The 17248-nt window shown below is 39.5% G+C and overlaps 2 protein-coding genes across 7 annotated transcripts; both read left to right on the top strand.

Annotated features, from left to right (window-relative positions):
* The first annotated feature begins 207 nt into the window (after window positions 1–207).
* LOC103994571 (probable NADH dehydrogenase [ubiquinone] 1 alpha subcomplex subunit 12) lies at window positions 208–12984 on the top strand. Of its 5 annotated transcripts, none has more exons than XM_018830563.2 (6): window positions 308–409; window positions 1652–1678; window positions 1751–1798; window positions 1903–1991; window positions 11984–12093; window positions 12692–12984. In XM_018830563.2, exons 3-6 carry the CDS (start codon window positions 1776–1778, stop codon window positions 12845–12847), a joined length of 378 nt encoding a protein of 125 aa, XP_018686108.2. In that variant the 5' UTR covers window positions 308–409; window positions 1652–1678; window positions 1751–1775; the 3' UTR covers window positions 12848–12984. The 5 variants fall into 5 exon arrangements, with proteins under 5 accessions (XP_009413215.2, XP_065018552.1, XP_018686108.2 ...); XM_065162482.1 differs by having other exon boundaries at window positions 403–484; XM_009414940.3 differs by lacking the exon at window positions 1751–1798 and having other exon boundaries at window positions 208–409; window positions 12692–12947.
* Window positions 12985–14764: 1780 nt separating this feature from the next.
* Window positions 14765–17165, top strand: LOC135644679 (pentatricopeptide repeat-containing protein At1g31920-like). 2 transcript variants are annotated; one of them, XM_065162477.1, is made up of 2 exons: window positions 14765–15895; window positions 16001–17165. In XM_065162477.1, exons 1-2 carry the CDS (start codon window positions 15179–15181, stop codon window positions 16973–16975), a joined length of 1692 nt encoding a protein of 563 aa, XP_065018549.1. In that variant the 5' UTR covers window positions 14765–15178; the 3' UTR covers window positions 16976–17165. The 2 variants fall into 2 exon arrangements, with proteins under 2 accessions (XP_065018549.1, XP_065018548.1); XM_065162476.1 differs by having other exon boundaries at window positions 14766–17165.
* The last annotated feature ends 83 nt before the right edge of the window (window positions 17166–17248 follow it).

The raw sequence follows: 17248 nt of genomic DNA, 5'->3' as shown, positions 1-17248 counted from the left end.
TGACAGCCGCATGTTAAAGGTATTCTTTTGTTACCCTCGGGGAACTATTTGTATGTATGAATCATAAATTACAGACCCACTCAGCCTTATCCAAAACATTTGACGGACCGCAAAGCCCATAGCGCACTTCCGTTACGAGGCCCGCGGGCTTTAATTTTCGTGACGAGCGTTCATGGGACTGGGCCGGCAATCCCATTCGCCGTGTCCAGGAGTACGGCTATCCTCTCCTCTCACCGTCTGCCGTGGCAGAAAGGAAGCGCAGCATCGCAGAAAGAAAAAGTCGTGGGGTTGGTTGGGTAAGGGCGGAAGTAGACACGCACATGGCGTCGGTGGTGAGGGGCGTCCTCCGCACGATCAAAGAGAAGGGCATCGGCGGTTTCTTCAAACATCTCCGCGACGAGGGTTACACGTCAGTCTTGTTCTCTTTCGAATCCATCACCTTGTTTCTTCTCTCTTCTGCGACCTAGCAAGGGTGATTTCTCGGGTAGGAACCCTAAAAGGGCCATTCTTGGATGCTCCTACGTTATCGTCTTGGATGCTCATACTTTGATCAGATCCATTCTTGCATCTGTATCGTCTTTAAATCGAGGCGTATCTATGTTCATGCGATAAATCTTAGTTCTCAATTAGGCACTCTCTTTTCATCGTATAATACGCCCAATTTGCAGAAAAGAAGATGCAAGTGGTCTTGTGTGTATGCTTAGGTTAGCAAGAGTCTTCCTATTGCACTGCTGCAAATTGGCTCCCTTGATTTTCTAGGTTGATGCTGAAATTATTTACTGATTTCATTTTCTCCATCAGCACAATCCTGGATAACATACGCCTACCTCTAATGGAAACTCGACCGATTTCTCTAGTTGACCCAAATTGTTTAGAGCTTTTGTTTGCAAACGTTCAGCAGCATCGAACAAGATTATGCATCTTCCTCCATGGATGGATGGACTATCATGCATATATTGCTAGGTTTCTTTCCTAAAGGTTCACTCTGAAGCAATAACCTTATGTCTTCATGCTTTTTTGGAATTTTTTTTTCTTGCTATGCATACTTGATACTCAAGTTGCTATCAAAATTAACATGCTTTTATCATACAGTGATATCAAGCTGAGGTGGCAATTAGATAGAAAGAAATTCTTGTAGATGTTCTGGCAATTCCCTTTTTCTGATCATGTATGGAAGAAATATGACTCGATATAGCTATTCCTTGAAATTGCTAGTAATATGTGTTTCGTGGTCATCATAGTGTCGTAACTCAGGAATTCCCATGATAAACTATCTGGCCGTAGTCATGGAGGGTTAACTTTTGCATCTCCTTTGTTTTTTATTTCACATCTGCTTATGTAAATGTCTAACTTTCTTGTGATGTTTAGAAATAATTGCCGCTCAACATAGATATCCATTGAAATTGTCATTGTAATCAAACAACATAATGCCATATATTTCTTGTTTCTTTATGCATTTTGTGGTCAATAATGTCATATTTCAGGAATTACCACCATCATAAACTATCTGAATGTAGTCTGTGGAATAGAACTTTTCGAAAGAAAGAGGGGGGGATGGGGGGGTTTGGGGGGGATGATTTTTGCTTTTATTTTTTTTGAAATTTTTTGGATAACTAAGTCTCTGATGCATAGAATTTCTTGTCTGTTACAGGAACTGCCTTTTGGATGGGAATCTGCTGTAAGTGCCTTGGTGTGCCATATATGCTTTTCTTTTCTTTCTGTGATACATATTGGTTTACCTTGGATTTAGGAGCCAACCAAGTCCTATGTCTTAAATGTATTACATGTTACAATCAAGGTAACATATTAAACTTTTGCTTCTTTCTCTGCAAGTTATTTCAGGGCATGTTTTCTGCACATTTGATGCTTTCTTTTTCTGAAAGTAATAGTCTGATTTTTTAGGCAAACCAAGATTCACAACATTGGTGCAACAGTGGTTGGAGTTGATAAATTTGGAAACAAGTATTATGAGAAATTGGATGTCCAATATGGTCAGTGATCTTGTTGCTTCTTTGTTTTTCGAATACTGTTTTCTTCCCTGATAATTCTCTTGGCATTTTGATGCATGAATTTGACTTTTTTGTTATCCAGGCACCTAGTTGTTTTATGGAAATCTTGCATGCTTAGCACATAGTTGTTTGCTCGCAGTTGAAATCAATTGACAACTTATACCAATTTATTTTAAAATATTCATTTAAAGAGTAAATTCTTTTACCTAACAGACATAATTGATGCATGTATAGTGGCAAGTGCTAAATAAATCATTCTTTATTATGAAAGCTAAGCAGTAATTTCATGAATAAAGTAATTTCATGAATAACTTGTGAATACCAACCCACACTAAAAAAATTGTTTATATAATAAACTTTTGAATCTTAAGAATATGGAAGCATCAAGATTGTAATGGATTATCTCCAACTAGGTGGCAAAAGGAACAAACATTACTCAATAAGTGTACAAGCATAACAAATAACAAATAACAATTTCCTCATTTGACCTATTCTAATGAGATAGTTTAAAAAGAAGAGAGCTTCTACTTTTAGTATAAAAACAACATAAATAACTTTAAATATTCTTGGTCATAACTATCACATTTGATATATAATGTAACACCGGATATTTTATTTCAAAAATTGTTTTATAATGTTTCTTGCAAAACATATATATATATATATATCAGTGATTTAAAAAGCGCTAGGCGCCAAGGTCCAAAAACGCCCGAGGCGCTCGCCCGAGCGAAGCGAGGCGCTAAAATATAAAAATATATAATATAATTAATAAATATAATTATTTAAAATTTTAAATAAAATATATGCTATTAAATTAAGAAAATCTAAGATACAAAATCACAACGTCACATTAACAAAAAGTTTCAAAATTCAAAACAATAAAATTTTACATCAAAGTCATTCATCATAATCAATATTATCGTTATTTTCACACAAATCATCTTCATTGAATTCGTCTTCTTCCTCTTGTCCTTCGATTCCTTCCTCTTCATCAAGATATGTTTCATTCTCTATGTCTTCAACAATAGCAGGAGCCGAGCTTGATGCTTTTGCACTCATTTTTCTCTTTGACATCTGTCTTGTATATGTTTGTAATTCTCCAGCACCTGAAGCTCTTGCCACATCTCCCCATGTCAATCTATCATCTTCAAATACAAGCTCGTCTTCAGCATCTTGCAAGTTAGCACCCATTTCTTCTACTAACCACTCATTTGAATCATCAATATCTTGCAATGAGATTGAATCAAATCTATTTTTCAAATCATGACGAGTCTTCAAAGCTTGATTATACTTTATGTAAACAAGATCGTGCAATCGTTGATGTTCTAACCGATTTCTTCTCTTCGAGTGAATCTGTCATGTCATATAATTTAAAAATATATTAATACATATATCTAAATAAATAAATTAATTAAAACAAAAATATTTAGTAATACTTACATGCTCAAAGACACTCCAGTTTCGCTCATAACCCGAAGCACTATATGTCAAACTAAGTACTTTGATAGCAAATTTCTATAAGTTCGGGGTGGAATTTCCAAATAGACTCCACCATTCAGCTGCAAAATTTATGTTATTATTAGTAATAACATAGTAACATAATATATATGAAATTAATTATATCAAATTATTAATACCTGGAAAGGTAGTTGTCCTGGATTGAACGATAATTGGAATTCCAAAAAGACCTTCAGCATTTTTAGATAAAGATAATTCATGAATAATCTTATCTTGAACCTCAAGGCTGGGAATTAATCTTGCAACACACTGATATAACCCACCCAAAACTTCTGCATCAAATCCAACAGATTTAATCTTATAAAATAATTCAGGGTTCAAATAATATCCTGCTACATGTAAGGGACGATGAAGTTGACAATTCCATCTTTCGTCAATGATTGTAAAAATTTTCTCATATTTTTCTTCATTTTCATTAAAAGATCTTTTAATCGTCTCCTTTGCTCTATTCATAGCCTCATAAATATATTCCATTGCAGGCTTATTTTCATTATCCACCAACCGAAGGACTCGAACAAGAGGGCCCATTACCTTTAATATAAAAACTACATGATTCCAAAAGGATGGCATTAAGATGATATCAGTAGCCCTCTTGCCTTTTGCTTCTTTTGCCCATTTGCTTGTCACCTATTTCTCAGAGGGAAACATATTTCTCAGAGTATGTTTTTGACGATGCACGCTCTGTAATGTCAAGAATGAAGTAGCAAATCGGGTAACACCATGTCTCACTAATTCTTTATTCCTTGTAAATTCTCTCATCATATTTAAAGCCCCAATGTGATTATAAAGAAATCCAACAACAAAAATTGCCCTTTCTAAGGTTTTCTTGATTTCTAAGATCTTTCCAATATCCTCCAACATTAAATCAATACAATGTGCTGCACATGGAGTCCAATACAAGTGTTGTCTTTTTTATTCAAGCAATTTACCTGAGACAAAGGATAACAAAAATGATAAGACTTAAGAGTTTAACACACTTAATTGAAGATAAAATAAGTAACAAAATCAAAAGATGAATATTACCAGCTAAAACATAATTGCTTCCATTGTCGGTTATGATTTGAACGATATTTTGTTCTCCAATTTCTTCCACGAAGTTGTCAAGTAAATCATATATCTTGTCTCCAGATTTTACAAAAGATGAAGCATCTATTGACTCCATAAACATAGTCCCTAAAGAACAATTAACCATAAAATTAATTATACTCATGCGCCTCCTGTTAGTCCAAACATCTGACATAATAGAGCAACCATGTGTTGCCCATGATTCTTTATGACCCTTTAGTAAGTCATTTGTATAATTCAACTCTTTTTGCAGCAATGGAACTCGCATCTCATAATAACTTGGAGGTTTTAATCCTGCACCATATCTTCCAATAGCTTCAATCATATCCTTAAAACTGTCTAAACGAGTTGTACTAAGGGGAAGACCAGCCTGATAAAAGAAGCGAGCAATGTGCTGAATTATTCTTCCTCTTATTTCTTTATCACAAGCATCACTTATATTTGTTTATCTAAATTTTGAGCCTCCTGCTTGCCCTTGTTGTTTCTGGGATCCTTGAAGCATATATAGATCCATCGGTCATTTTTTACCTTTCTTAGTACTCATAACTTCTTTTCCCTTTTTGTCGTATACTCTTTTTTCACTTGGGTTAATACTCATAGAACAATCTTCTTCTTCATCCCTGAGATGTTCAACATTATCTTTTGGTAAATTCCCGTAAGATTCATTCTTTTGTGTCTTTTTTTCATTCATATAACTCAACAACTCTTCTTTTACCTCAGGTGGACATTTTTTGCAAGCTGCTGCATTCTTGAAATTTCCTACTAGATGTTGTTTTGCACGAAAAATACCACCTCTGGTAGTCTTATCGCAGAATATGCAAGTCACTGCATTATGATCTTTCGGATCCTTCAAATAATTATACTTCCATGCAGGATCTTTTTTTGATACCATTGGAGACTCTATTGAGTTGCTCTCTACACTTGCCATTTATGTTGAAACCTAATAATAATTTCAAATAAATAAAAATTAATGATATTAAAATCAAAATAATATATTATTAATCTATTAATGAAAATTAATCATTTCAAAATTCAAATAAACTTAATATTAAGATTTAAGAGTATACTGAGCCTGACGGAGAAAGGAAGCAGCGGCGGCAGCGGCGGGGGGCAAAGGAAAGGGAGCGGGAGGCGCGAGCAGCGGGAGGGCTCGCGGGAGTCCTCTGCTCGCGAGCAGAGGGAAGGCTCGCGGGAGTCGTGAGCAGAGGGAAGGCTCGCGGGTGGTGCGAGCAGCTGGGAGGGCTCGCGGGAGTCGCGAGCAGAGGGAAGGCTCACGGGAAGTCTCGCGGGAGTCGCGAGCAGCGGGAGGGCTCGCGACTGGGCTTGCGGGAGGCGCGAGCAGTGGGAGGCGCGAGCAGCGACAGCGACGAGCAGCGGCAGCGGGAGCAGGAGTGACGAGCAGCGAGATCGGGAGTGGCAGCGGCGGCGGGTTAGGGTTGGGTAAGGGTTATATCGGTTTAGTTTGTTCGATTGAACCAACTAATAACCGAACCAGGACCGAACCAGACCTAAAATCCTGGTTCGGTCACTTGGCTTACCCAGGCGCTCGCCCGAAGCGCCGAGCGCCTGGGCTCGGGCGAGCGCCCAGGCGGCGCCTGTTTGAAGCGCGCCGCCTGGGACATTAGCGAGGCGCTCGGGCCTCGCCTCGCCTCGCCTCGCCCGAGCGCCTCTTTCAATCACTGATATATATATATATATATATATATATATATATATAACATATAAACTCCTCATAAATATGAAAACTCTTAACTACTTTTAATAAATAACAGAATGATAAGTTATTAGGTGTACTGTCTGATTTCATTTCATATCATAGACCATCTTCCAACTATCAATTAGCACTTAACAAAGATTTTAGATATAAAACAGTTGCTTCTTCATGATTTTTTATTTGTCATGTCGTTCAATACAAATTTTTATTGTTGGTAAAGTTTTGTGGCATGGCTGGGGTGTAGTAGGTTGTCTTATACAACAAAGGATGATTTCTGATCGAATAATATAACTCCATGCTTTGTAGGTTTTATTCTCTAGTTTCATTAAAGACTTGTATAATATTCTTTTAGTCTTCATGGTTGGACAAACACCCAACTATTTTTCGAGAATCTTACATGCTTATCACATAGTTGTTTGCCCCTAGTTGAAATCAATTGATAACTTATACCAATTCATTTAAAGGTAAAAAAATCATTTAAAGACTAATATCTTTTACCTAACATATAAAAACATCCAAATACAATTGATGCATATATAGTGGCAGTTGCTAAATAAAGCATTCTTTATTGTGAAAGTCAAGCAATAACTTTATGAATAACTTTTGAATACCAGTTGACACTAAAAATTTTGTTCATGTAAAAAACTTCTGAATACTATTAATGAGAAAGCATCAAAATTGTAATGAGTTATCTTCATAGCTCTTGCAGTTCTTGGAGACATGGAACCAGCCTTTGACACAACTTGTAATGAGTTATCTTATATTTGTTTTCAGAGTAATCGATCAGTTTATAATAGATTTGAGACTTAGGTGGAAGAGATTTTTTTATCACTTATGACCCTACCAAGAAGATGCAGTCCTTTTTTATAGTTAAATATATTTAGTGTTGTAATGATAAAGATTTTGAATTCAAAATAAAAAGAGTCTTTTGTAAATTATGAATTTTGAAATGATGATTTTTTCTAAAAGTCTAGGGCGTGACACTATCGATAAATCAAAATGATCAAGTTTAGTAAGTACTATGAATATAAAAATAACATCACTATTCTTTGACCCTGACTTGGTAAGTAAAACATGAACCAAGTTGGGAATGAATTGTATCTTGTCGAAATCCATATTCAGTTGATGTCTCACCAATTTTCCAATCATTTCCAAGTAGCGACGTTGTGGGTGATAGGTGAATGAAGTCAGTAACTTCACTACCAATGTTTCTCTGATTAAATACAAGGAAATAAGTCGGGTTAACATATGGAAGGCCTTGACAAAGCTTCCTCACTAGAGCTTGATATGTTATGCAAGTGCGATTGTCGAAAATTTGTCATCTTCTCGAAGTCACCATTATGTACCCAATCTCCACTTTTTTCTCCCTCTAGTGTTTGCATATCTTGCAAGCACCACCAATTTTGGTTTAATTCATGAGGGATAGAGAAACACGTGTATCAACGATTAAATTTTCTAAAATGAATTTAGTATACTCTCGATGGAATATGTATATTATATCTTACAGATCAATAAACGACAAAGATTACCAATAGTTTCCTTATTTCTATAAGGATGAGGTTTATGTATCTCAATATGATGGGAACACCCTGAAAATCTGGTATTTTGAGAAACTTGGTTCCATGGAAGCTAATTTCTTTTGCCTTGTATATATCTCCTATACGTGACTAGTTTAGGAGTATAGCGCTTCAATGACATATACTTATTGATACCTTAGCATTTGTGATACCGAGATATCATATACCAATTGAGTCATTAATGTTGATAATAGACCTATATAAGTGAGGTTACCAACTTCTGACCGATTCAGGTCTAGTAGATGATCATGAATATGAACACTTGCCATATCTCCAGTCAGATTCTTGTCTGTCAATTGTATAAGAGATCTCTCCACTAGCTTTATCAGATATATCCTTACAAATTCCTTTATTTGGCTATGGTTGAATGATGTCCTCGACCATCCATAAATGTATTAATCTCTCATCTATAATCTTACGAGCCTCCGGGAATGCAACAAAGTAGAGGAAGCATGACTTCAAGTGATGAAATATTATGGGAATTGAGATCTATATCCTTCGAGTTACGTCTTCACATCTTTTGAATTTATAGGAAATATTTTGCAGCACTTCCATCCATTGGCTGATTTGATCTTTTTACTTCATAGAATTTCACTAAGCACAACAATTGTTAGAGGTAATCTATCACATTTTTAGATGATCTCCTTTCAAAAACACTACAAATGAGATGGACAACTTGAATTGAGGAAGACATTTCTGCAAAATAAATTTCAGCTCTATTCAAAACTCAAAAGTTGTAGCTCGTATGGATCAAGATATACAAACTTGGCAACGTTAAGTTTATGTGTGGTAAGCAACACTCTAAATTCAATCCATGCTTTTGGAAATACTGCCTCGATGGTATTCCAAGTTTTTACCTCCCAAATATCAGTCATCGCTACTATCTCTTAAGTGTTGTTCCATCAGCCTGCTCTTCATCTTTGTATTATCCGTATGCTTAATGTTGATAAATGGATACAACAACAACAACAATAACAAAGTCATGAATTTCAACTATTTGGGGTCAGAAAATAGTTGATAAATGGATACCATCGAAAAAATTAATAAATGGATATCATCGAAAAAATTGAAGATATGATATATAGAAACATATAGAGAAAACAAAGGTAAAATCAATCACTTACCTTTAAGCAAGAGTTGTGCCGACACGGATGGAAGACGAGACAGACAATGGGAGGGCATGGATACCAAGTTGCGAAGCCTAGTTGTAGACCTCTTGAAGCCTTTTGTTGATGCACTACATGCAGTTGAGGTACAACCATCCTCCCATGTAACAGATCCAAGGCTCTCACCTTATATCTTCAATTTTTTCGATGGTATCCATTTATTAATTTTTTTGATGGCATCCATTTGCCAATATTAAGGATATAAAGGAGACGTAGATGAAGAGTAGGCTGATGGAATGACACTTAAGAGAGAGGCAATATTTGGTCGTGATGGATGAAGTCTGGGAGGTAAACATTTGGAATGCCATCAAGATAACATTTCCAAAAAGATGGATTAGATCTAGAGTGTTGCTTACCACATGTAAAGTTAATGTCGCCAAGTTTGCAGATCTGGTTACTCATCCATACAAGCTACAACTTATGAGCTTGGAAGAGAGAGAGAATTTATTATGCAGAAAAGCCTTCCTCAATTCAAGGCGCCTTTCTCGTTTATGATCATCCAAAAATATGGTAGATTACCTTTAGTAATTTTGGTTCTTGGTGAGATCCTACGAAGAAAATATTTCTTATGAATTTAGAAAAGATGAAGACAAAACTCGAAGGATACAACTCTTAGTTACCATGATCTTTTATATCATTTAAAGCCATGCTTCCTCGATTTGCTATATTCCCGAAGGCTCAAGATTAGAGACAAGAGAATAATACATTTATGGGCAATGCTTCCTCTATTTTGCTATATTCCTGAAGGCTTATGAGATTAGATAAAAAGAGATTAATACATTTATGGGTGGTTGAGGGTTTCATTCAACCAAAGCAGGGTCAAACAATAGAGGAATTTACAAGGATATATCATTGGGGACTTGATCCTATTGAGGACTTGGAGGATGCTCGCAACCAATGCTTATCAAATAACATTGAGGACTTGACCATATTGTGGTACATAAACCTATCACTTATAGAGATAAGAGAACTATTGATAATCTTTATCATCTGCTGATCTTTAAGGCAGAATATCAATCGAGAGTATACTAGATTTATTTTGGAAAATCCAAATCGTCGAGACATGTGTTACTCCATCCCTCACGTATTAAACCAAAAGTTGGGTGTTGCTTGCAAGATATGCAAAACTAGAGGGAGTTAAAAGTGGAAATTAGATACGTGATGGTGACTTGAAGAAGATAAATCTTTGACAATTGCAATTGAGTAACATGTCAACCTTAGATGAGGAAGCTTTGCTTTATATATGCTAACTCAACTTATTTTTTTGGATCAAAGGGACATTGTTAGCGAAGTTACTAACTTCATTCACTTGTCACCCTCAGCTTTGATGCTTGCCAATGATAAAAAAATTGGTGAGACATCAATTGAATATGGATATTGACAACACAAGGTTCCTTCCCAACTTGGTTTATGTTTTACTTGCCAAGTCATGGCCAGAGAATAGTGATGTTATTTCCATATTTGAAATACTTTCTAGTATTGAACAATTTGATTTATGAGTTGTGTCATCCACGGGGAAGGAGTTGATGCTGCAAGAGCTATTTGTTCCTTTTGTCACCTAACTAGAGATAATTCATTACAATCTTGATGCTTCCTTATTCATAGAATTCAAAAGTTTTTATATGAACAAATTTTTTAATGTGGAATGGTATTCACAAGTTATTCGGTAAAGGTACTGCATGGCTTTCATAATAAAAAAATATTTTATTAGCATTTGCCACTATAAATGCATCTAGATGTTTTTATCTACTAGGTAAAAGAAGTTACTTTTTAATTTTTTCTCTTTAAATGAATTGGTATAAGATACGAATTGATTTCAACTAGGGGCGTTCTAATTGAACTACAAAATTGAACCAAATTGAAACTGAACTTGAACCAAATAGGTTCACCAATGGTTTGGTTTGAAGACTATAAACAGTTCTAGTTCGGGGGTTTGATTAACTGATTCGAACTGAACCGAATCTATTTTAATTTAAGAGATATCTTTCCAATTGAGTTTGCTGCCCTAAGCCCTTAACCCGTTCAAACCGTATAATCGAACCATCTCAAATGTCTAATTTCACAAATATTGTCATGTCGCTCAATTAGACCAAGATTCCGATTCGGTCCAATTGAATTGAATCGGTTCATTTGAAAAATATCATTGTTATTCTTGAACACTTATTGCTATTTATTATTTGTTATTCTTGTACACTTATTGAGTGATGTTTGTTCCTTTTTCCACCTAATTGGAGATAATTCATTACAATCTTGATGCTTTCTTATTCATGGTATCAAAAGCTTTTAATGCACACAAAATTTTTAGTGTGGGTTGGTATTCATAAGTTAATGCATGAAATGAATTGGTATACATGCATTAATTGTGTCTAAAAGAATTTGCTCTTTAAATGAATTTGTATAAGCTGTCAGTTGATTTCAACTGGGGGCAAACAACTATGTAATAAGAATGCAAGAATTTCAGAAAACAGCTGGGTGCCAGACCAACCATGTTTTGAAAAAAAAAGCATGTTGTGACAACTTAATATCCTAAAATTGGTTATATCTATCCGTCAATCAGAGAACAAAGGCTTTGTAAGTTTTTCTGAATTGATTTAAATCAATTACGTTAAGGCAGTCTGAGTTTTGATTAAATTTGGCATGCATGATAGAATTAGATTATCTTCCACTAGTTTTGGTTTGACACAACATGCTTAGATTATTTTTATATTCTTTTTCATGTTAAAAGGACTAAAGAGAGAGTTTGGCTTTGTTGTCTAGGGGCAGCGGAGTTTTGTAAATGACTTGTTCTCATTATTTTCAGACAGATTCTCGTCTGTTTTTTTGTCACTCATTAGATGATTCACATTGTATTGGAACTACTAATCTATATCTTATTATTTCATATGTGCAAGCACTAAAGTTATTTAAATAAATTTGTTACCGACTAATCTGCAGGGCGACACAGATGGGTTGAATATGCTGAGAAAGACCGCTATAATGCGTCGCAAGTGCCGCCCGAATGGCATGGTTGGCTGCACTACATAACTGACCATACAGGCGACGAAGTAAGTTCATGTCTTAATGTCACTTGTGTAGTCTTGCCCAGCTGATTATCTGCATCCCTGTCAGATTTTAGTAAGACTTAATTGTAACTACTGAAAAAGATAGGAGAAGAACCATTCATGTTTGAGAACAAGTGGAAATAATTTTGGAGGATTAATCAAGAGAACAGCATCTAAGAACGTTGGACATATCCAAAGGAGATCTAAAGGGTAGCAAGATGAATCACTTATGAGAAGAGGGATGGGAAGGCTTTGTTAGGAATGGGAACCAAAGATTTGATTTGCTTTTAGTTCAACTAGTGAGATCACCATGAATAGAAAGTGGTGGCAAATGATCCATGCAGCCATTCCTAGCCTGTTGTTGTTGTTGTTGTTGTCATCATCATCACTGCTACAGTCAGATCTTTTCATATTCATGAGCTCGATTAACATCATAGTGTATGTGTTTAAACAATAAGATATTAGATCGTAAACTAGATTTCTTACCGTCTGATACTGCAAATAGGAGCATGCAAAATTCTGTGTATGCTAACCCGTAACTGATGTTGATGCTTAACTCTTCCGGTTATTGCTGGGGCATTAAGTATTTCTTTTTCCTCAGCTTCTGATGCTGAAACCCAAAAGGTACGGGGTGGAACATAGAGAGAACTTTTCAGGAGAAGGCGATGAGTATATCTACCATTCCAAAGGCCACGCTCTTAACCCTGGACAGAGGGATTGGACCCGATACCAGCCCTGGCTACCTGTGAAATCTTAATTTCCTTTTTTCTTTCTTTCTTTCTTTTTTTTTTTTCTTCCCTGAAGCATGACTGGGACACGAATTATGTTGCAATGCTACTACTACTTCCGTTTGACCAGCTTTTGTTATCTATCTATCTATCTATGCTACTACTACGAATTATGTTGCAAGTTGGATGATTTTGTAACTGTTTTAATTATTTCCAAGATAGTTCATACCTCCAGTAAACGGTGGTAGTTATATTAGGAACACATCAATCAGAATTGGGTCTGATCACCGCGCAGTTCAGAATAAGATACCGCAAGTTGCATAATTTTTCAACGTTTTAATTTTTTTGGGATGTAGTTCCTACCTCCGGCAGGCGAAGGTAAGGAGACCCAGAGGTCTTCAGATCTGCGTCCGGGCTGTGACATCCGGCCCGAAACAAATTAACCCGTCCACTACGCCAATCCGGGCCGTAGACCGCATGGGCTGGATCCATTTCGCAGTAGAATATCTGGATACGCCTCGGTGAACTTACCGCATGCGACTGGGGGCCATCGACGACCTCCAAAAATAATTAAATGGTGCCAAAATCACAAAATGGTGACCGACGGTGAACAGATCTAGTATTAACGGCTTCACCGACTCCACATCTCGCTTGGCCCGTCCGCACAACTCTCGTCCTCTTCTGCTTCTGCCTTCTCTCCTTCCGCAGCTTCGCCAACATTGGCGTTCGCTGAACTAAAGTAAAGCACGATCCACTTGGCGGAGCTTCGAACTATCAAACCACCAGGTGCTCGAGCAAATGCGCCAAAGAAGTTTCTGCTTCTATTTTTACCTGTCATTCTACAAGAGGATGACTTGCTTCCATCGTTTTGCCCAGTCCGTGTTCCAGCTTTTGCTTCCATCGATTTGTCAGAACGATCCGTTAGGAGATGAAAGAAAGACCGTCAAGTCACGAGGCGGCGAGATGGTGCTCGACCAAATGCGCCTACAAAGCTGCTGCTCTCTGGTATTCTGCAAGCAACCACGTACGGTTAACACGTCTGCGACCGCGGAGATAAGAAATGCGTCCGACTCAGAAAACAGAAGAAGAGGAGAAAGCAGCAGACATGTACATGTCTTTTTTTTTTTATGTCATTTCGTCGAACGGATACATCGACGACGCAAAGCAATGGGATTTCTCGCACCTGCTGACCGAGGAGCGCCAAATGACGATGCCAGGAGAGATATCGGACTTCATAAGGCCGGCGTCGAACGATCTCTAATGATGCCCGACTGCTTCCGACGTCGGTCTTAATTATGTTGCGGACGCATCGGCAGTAGGGTCCGATCACGGCAAGTCAGAATAAGCTAACGCAAGTTGGAAGATTTTGCAGCGTATTATTATTATTATTATTATTATTATTATTATTATTATTATTATTGACGGTAGTTCATGCCAGCAGTGGGAAGCGGTAACGATACCGGGGGGCATTCAGATCTTCGACGTCCGGTCTGCGAGACTCGACCCGACACCCGAACACCAACTTGGAAGACGATCTGGATATGCCTCGGTGAACTTTCCGAATTCCACCGGGTGCCTCAACTGTGACAGAAGTAACAAATCTTCGTTATCTTATTGCGACCGGCGGTGAACAGATATGATAATCGAGGAAAAAAAATAGTTTGATTCTGTTTTAATAGAAGAAATGTAAAGCAGATACATATATATATATATATATATATATATATATATATATATATATAATCGTGATAATATTTAGTAGGATTATATTAGCACGTAGCATGCGTGGGCATGGAATTAGGGGACTAAAATGGTGAGATACTGTGGAAGGCGACTGGATGGTGGACGATGGTTATGCACCCCAATCATCGGTCTGGGGATCCGACAAACATCAGCTTGAAGATCTCAATCCTCCAATGAGATGGCCGGCGATGCATGGATGGGTGGGGCCTTAATCTGTCTCCCGTCCCCAACCTTATCCGGTTTCATTTTCACCACCTGGAGGAGTTCCCCCTCTTCGAACGACTCGAAGCGTCGAGAGCCTCAGAAAATAGGAGCCAACTCCCCGCCGCTCTTTGCCTTATGGTCAATGCCGGGGGATGGCCGAGCCTCCACCCTCGCGGGGAAGATGACGGCCCACTCCCTTGGCGTGGCTTCTTCTCCCGCTTCAAAGTTCTCCATCGTGTGCCTTGTTTACTTGCCCATCAATTAGAAGAGCTTCTTCCAAGTTGATGAATGACCAGTTATGTCTGCGGCTCCTTCATTGCACAAAACTCGGGCAACTGCTCTGCGACGATAGATAGAGGAGTAGCGGTCTCGCGTTGTGTTAATCGCTCTATCCATCAATTTCACGATTAAAAATGGTAGGAGGTTTAGCCCTTCATCAGACCCAACCGTTCATCCCGCCACCACCATCACGGAACCCCGCGTCCCATGTTTCGGAACATCGGCCGAGGGAGCCGTTGTCGTGCCTCCCCCCACCGCACCAGGTCAAAACCATGGAAGATTTCAAAAAGCTCCATGCTCGGTTCATTAAGCTCGGACTGGATCGCGTTCCCCGCCACGCCGGGGATCTTCTTCTGGCCTGCAGCTTGTCCGAATGGGGCAGCATGGACTACGCCCGCTCAATCTTCCTGGGGCTCGACGACCCCGGAACGTTCGATTTCAACACCATGATCAGAGGCTCGCTTGTCCACGGTGATCCACAGGGAGCACTCCTCTTTTACCCGGAAATGCTGCGGAGGGACGTGGAGCCGGACAATTTCACGTTTCCGTTGGTGCTCAAGGCATGTTCTCAGCTGTCAGCTCTTGCACAAGGATTGCAGATCCACGGGCATGCAGCAAAGCATGGATTCCAGTGCGACGTTTTCGTCCAGAACAGTCTGATCAACATGTATGGCAAGTGCGGCGAGGTCGAACGATCTTGCAGGGCGTTCGAGCAAATGGGCTCCTGCAGGACCGTCGTCTCCTGGAGCGCCCTGACGGCGGCTCACACCAGAATGGGGTTGTGGGGCAAATGCCTGGAGATCTTCGCGATGATGACGAGACAAGGCCTGCGGGCTGACGAGAGCTCCATGGTCAGTGCCCTCTCCTCGTCCAAGAATTTGGGCGCGTATGGTACGGGGAGAAGCATCCACTGTTCCTTGCTCAGGAGGTTTACCGGACTTAATGTCGTCGTGCAGACTTCGTTGATCGATATGTACATCAGCTGCGGATGCCTCGAGAAAGGAATTGCCATCTTCGAGACGATGTCCGAGAAGAACACGTGGACGTACAGCGTCGTGATTTCAGGGTTGGCGATGCACGGGGAAGGCGAAAGAGCGCTGCAGGTTTTCTCAGACATGCTCCACGGAGGCCACGAACCAGACGAGGCCATCTATGTCGGAGTTCTGAGCGCTTGCAGTCATGCGGGGCTGCTCGATGAGGGGCTCCGCTGCTTCGATCGCATGAGGGTCGAGCATCGCATCCCGCCCAGCCCTCAGCATTACGGGTGCGTGATAGACCTCATGGCCCGCGCCGGGAAGCTGAGAGAGGCATATGAGCTGATGGAGAGCATGCCGGCGGCGCAGACGGAAGCGGCCTGGCGGTGCCTGCTGAGTGCCTGCAAGACGCACGGAGAGCTGGAGGTGGCTGAGCGCGCCAGTAGGAATCTCGAGGAGTTGAATGCTCGTAACAGCGGAGACTACATAAATCTGTCGAACATGTATGCCGAAGCTAAAAGATGGAGCGACGCAGCGATGACAAGAAGAGAAATGGTGGACCGAGGGCTGGTGCAGGCCCCAGGATACAGCAGGGTAGAAGTGAAGGGCAAGATGCACACCTTTGTTTCAAACGATAAGAGGCATCCGCAGAGGCGTCAAGTGTACGAGATGGCGTATCAGATGGAGTGGCAGCTGCGGTTGGAGGGTTACACACCGGAAGAGAAGAGGCGGATGGTTGGTGGTGCAGAGAGTCATAAGCTTGCCATCGCCTTCGCTCTGCTGAATACGAGCCAGGGAAGTCCGATCCGCATAATAACCAACCTGAGAATGGGGAAGGAATGCCATACCTACACCGCACTCGTATCGACAATCTTCGAGCGGGAGATCATGGTCAGGGATCGAAACCGATTCCACTGCTTCAGGCAAGGGGCATGCACGTGTGGAGATCACTGGTGAAGGAAACACGGGAGGCAGCAGAGCAGAGGAGCAGAGCAGCGGTCGACGTCCACTCCTTTCTCCTGTCAAAAAAAATAAAAGACTCTTATTCTTAACCAATAATGTCTCTCTCTCGAGATAGATAATTAATTATACATGACGACAAAACAAATTACCCTTGCTATTTTGTTTTGGCAATCTTTTTTCTCTACCTCATGAGTCGTGCTGCTTGCTGTATGCTGCTGCTGCAACATGAAGGTGTCAATTAGGGATTTCAGTAAAAAACCCACTGCT

This window comes from Musa acuminata, chromosome BXJ3-8 (genome assembly GCF_036884655.1).
Source record: "Musa acuminata AAA Group cultivar baxijiao chromosome BXJ3-8, Cavendish_Baxijiao_AAA, whole genome shotgun sequence".
Lineage (NCBI taxonomy): Eukaryota > Viridiplantae > Streptophyta > Magnoliopsida > Zingiberales > Musaceae > Musa > Musa acuminata.
The sequence above is the reverse complement of the archived record's forward strand: the minus strand, read 5'-3'. Positions and strand labels throughout refer to the sequence as shown.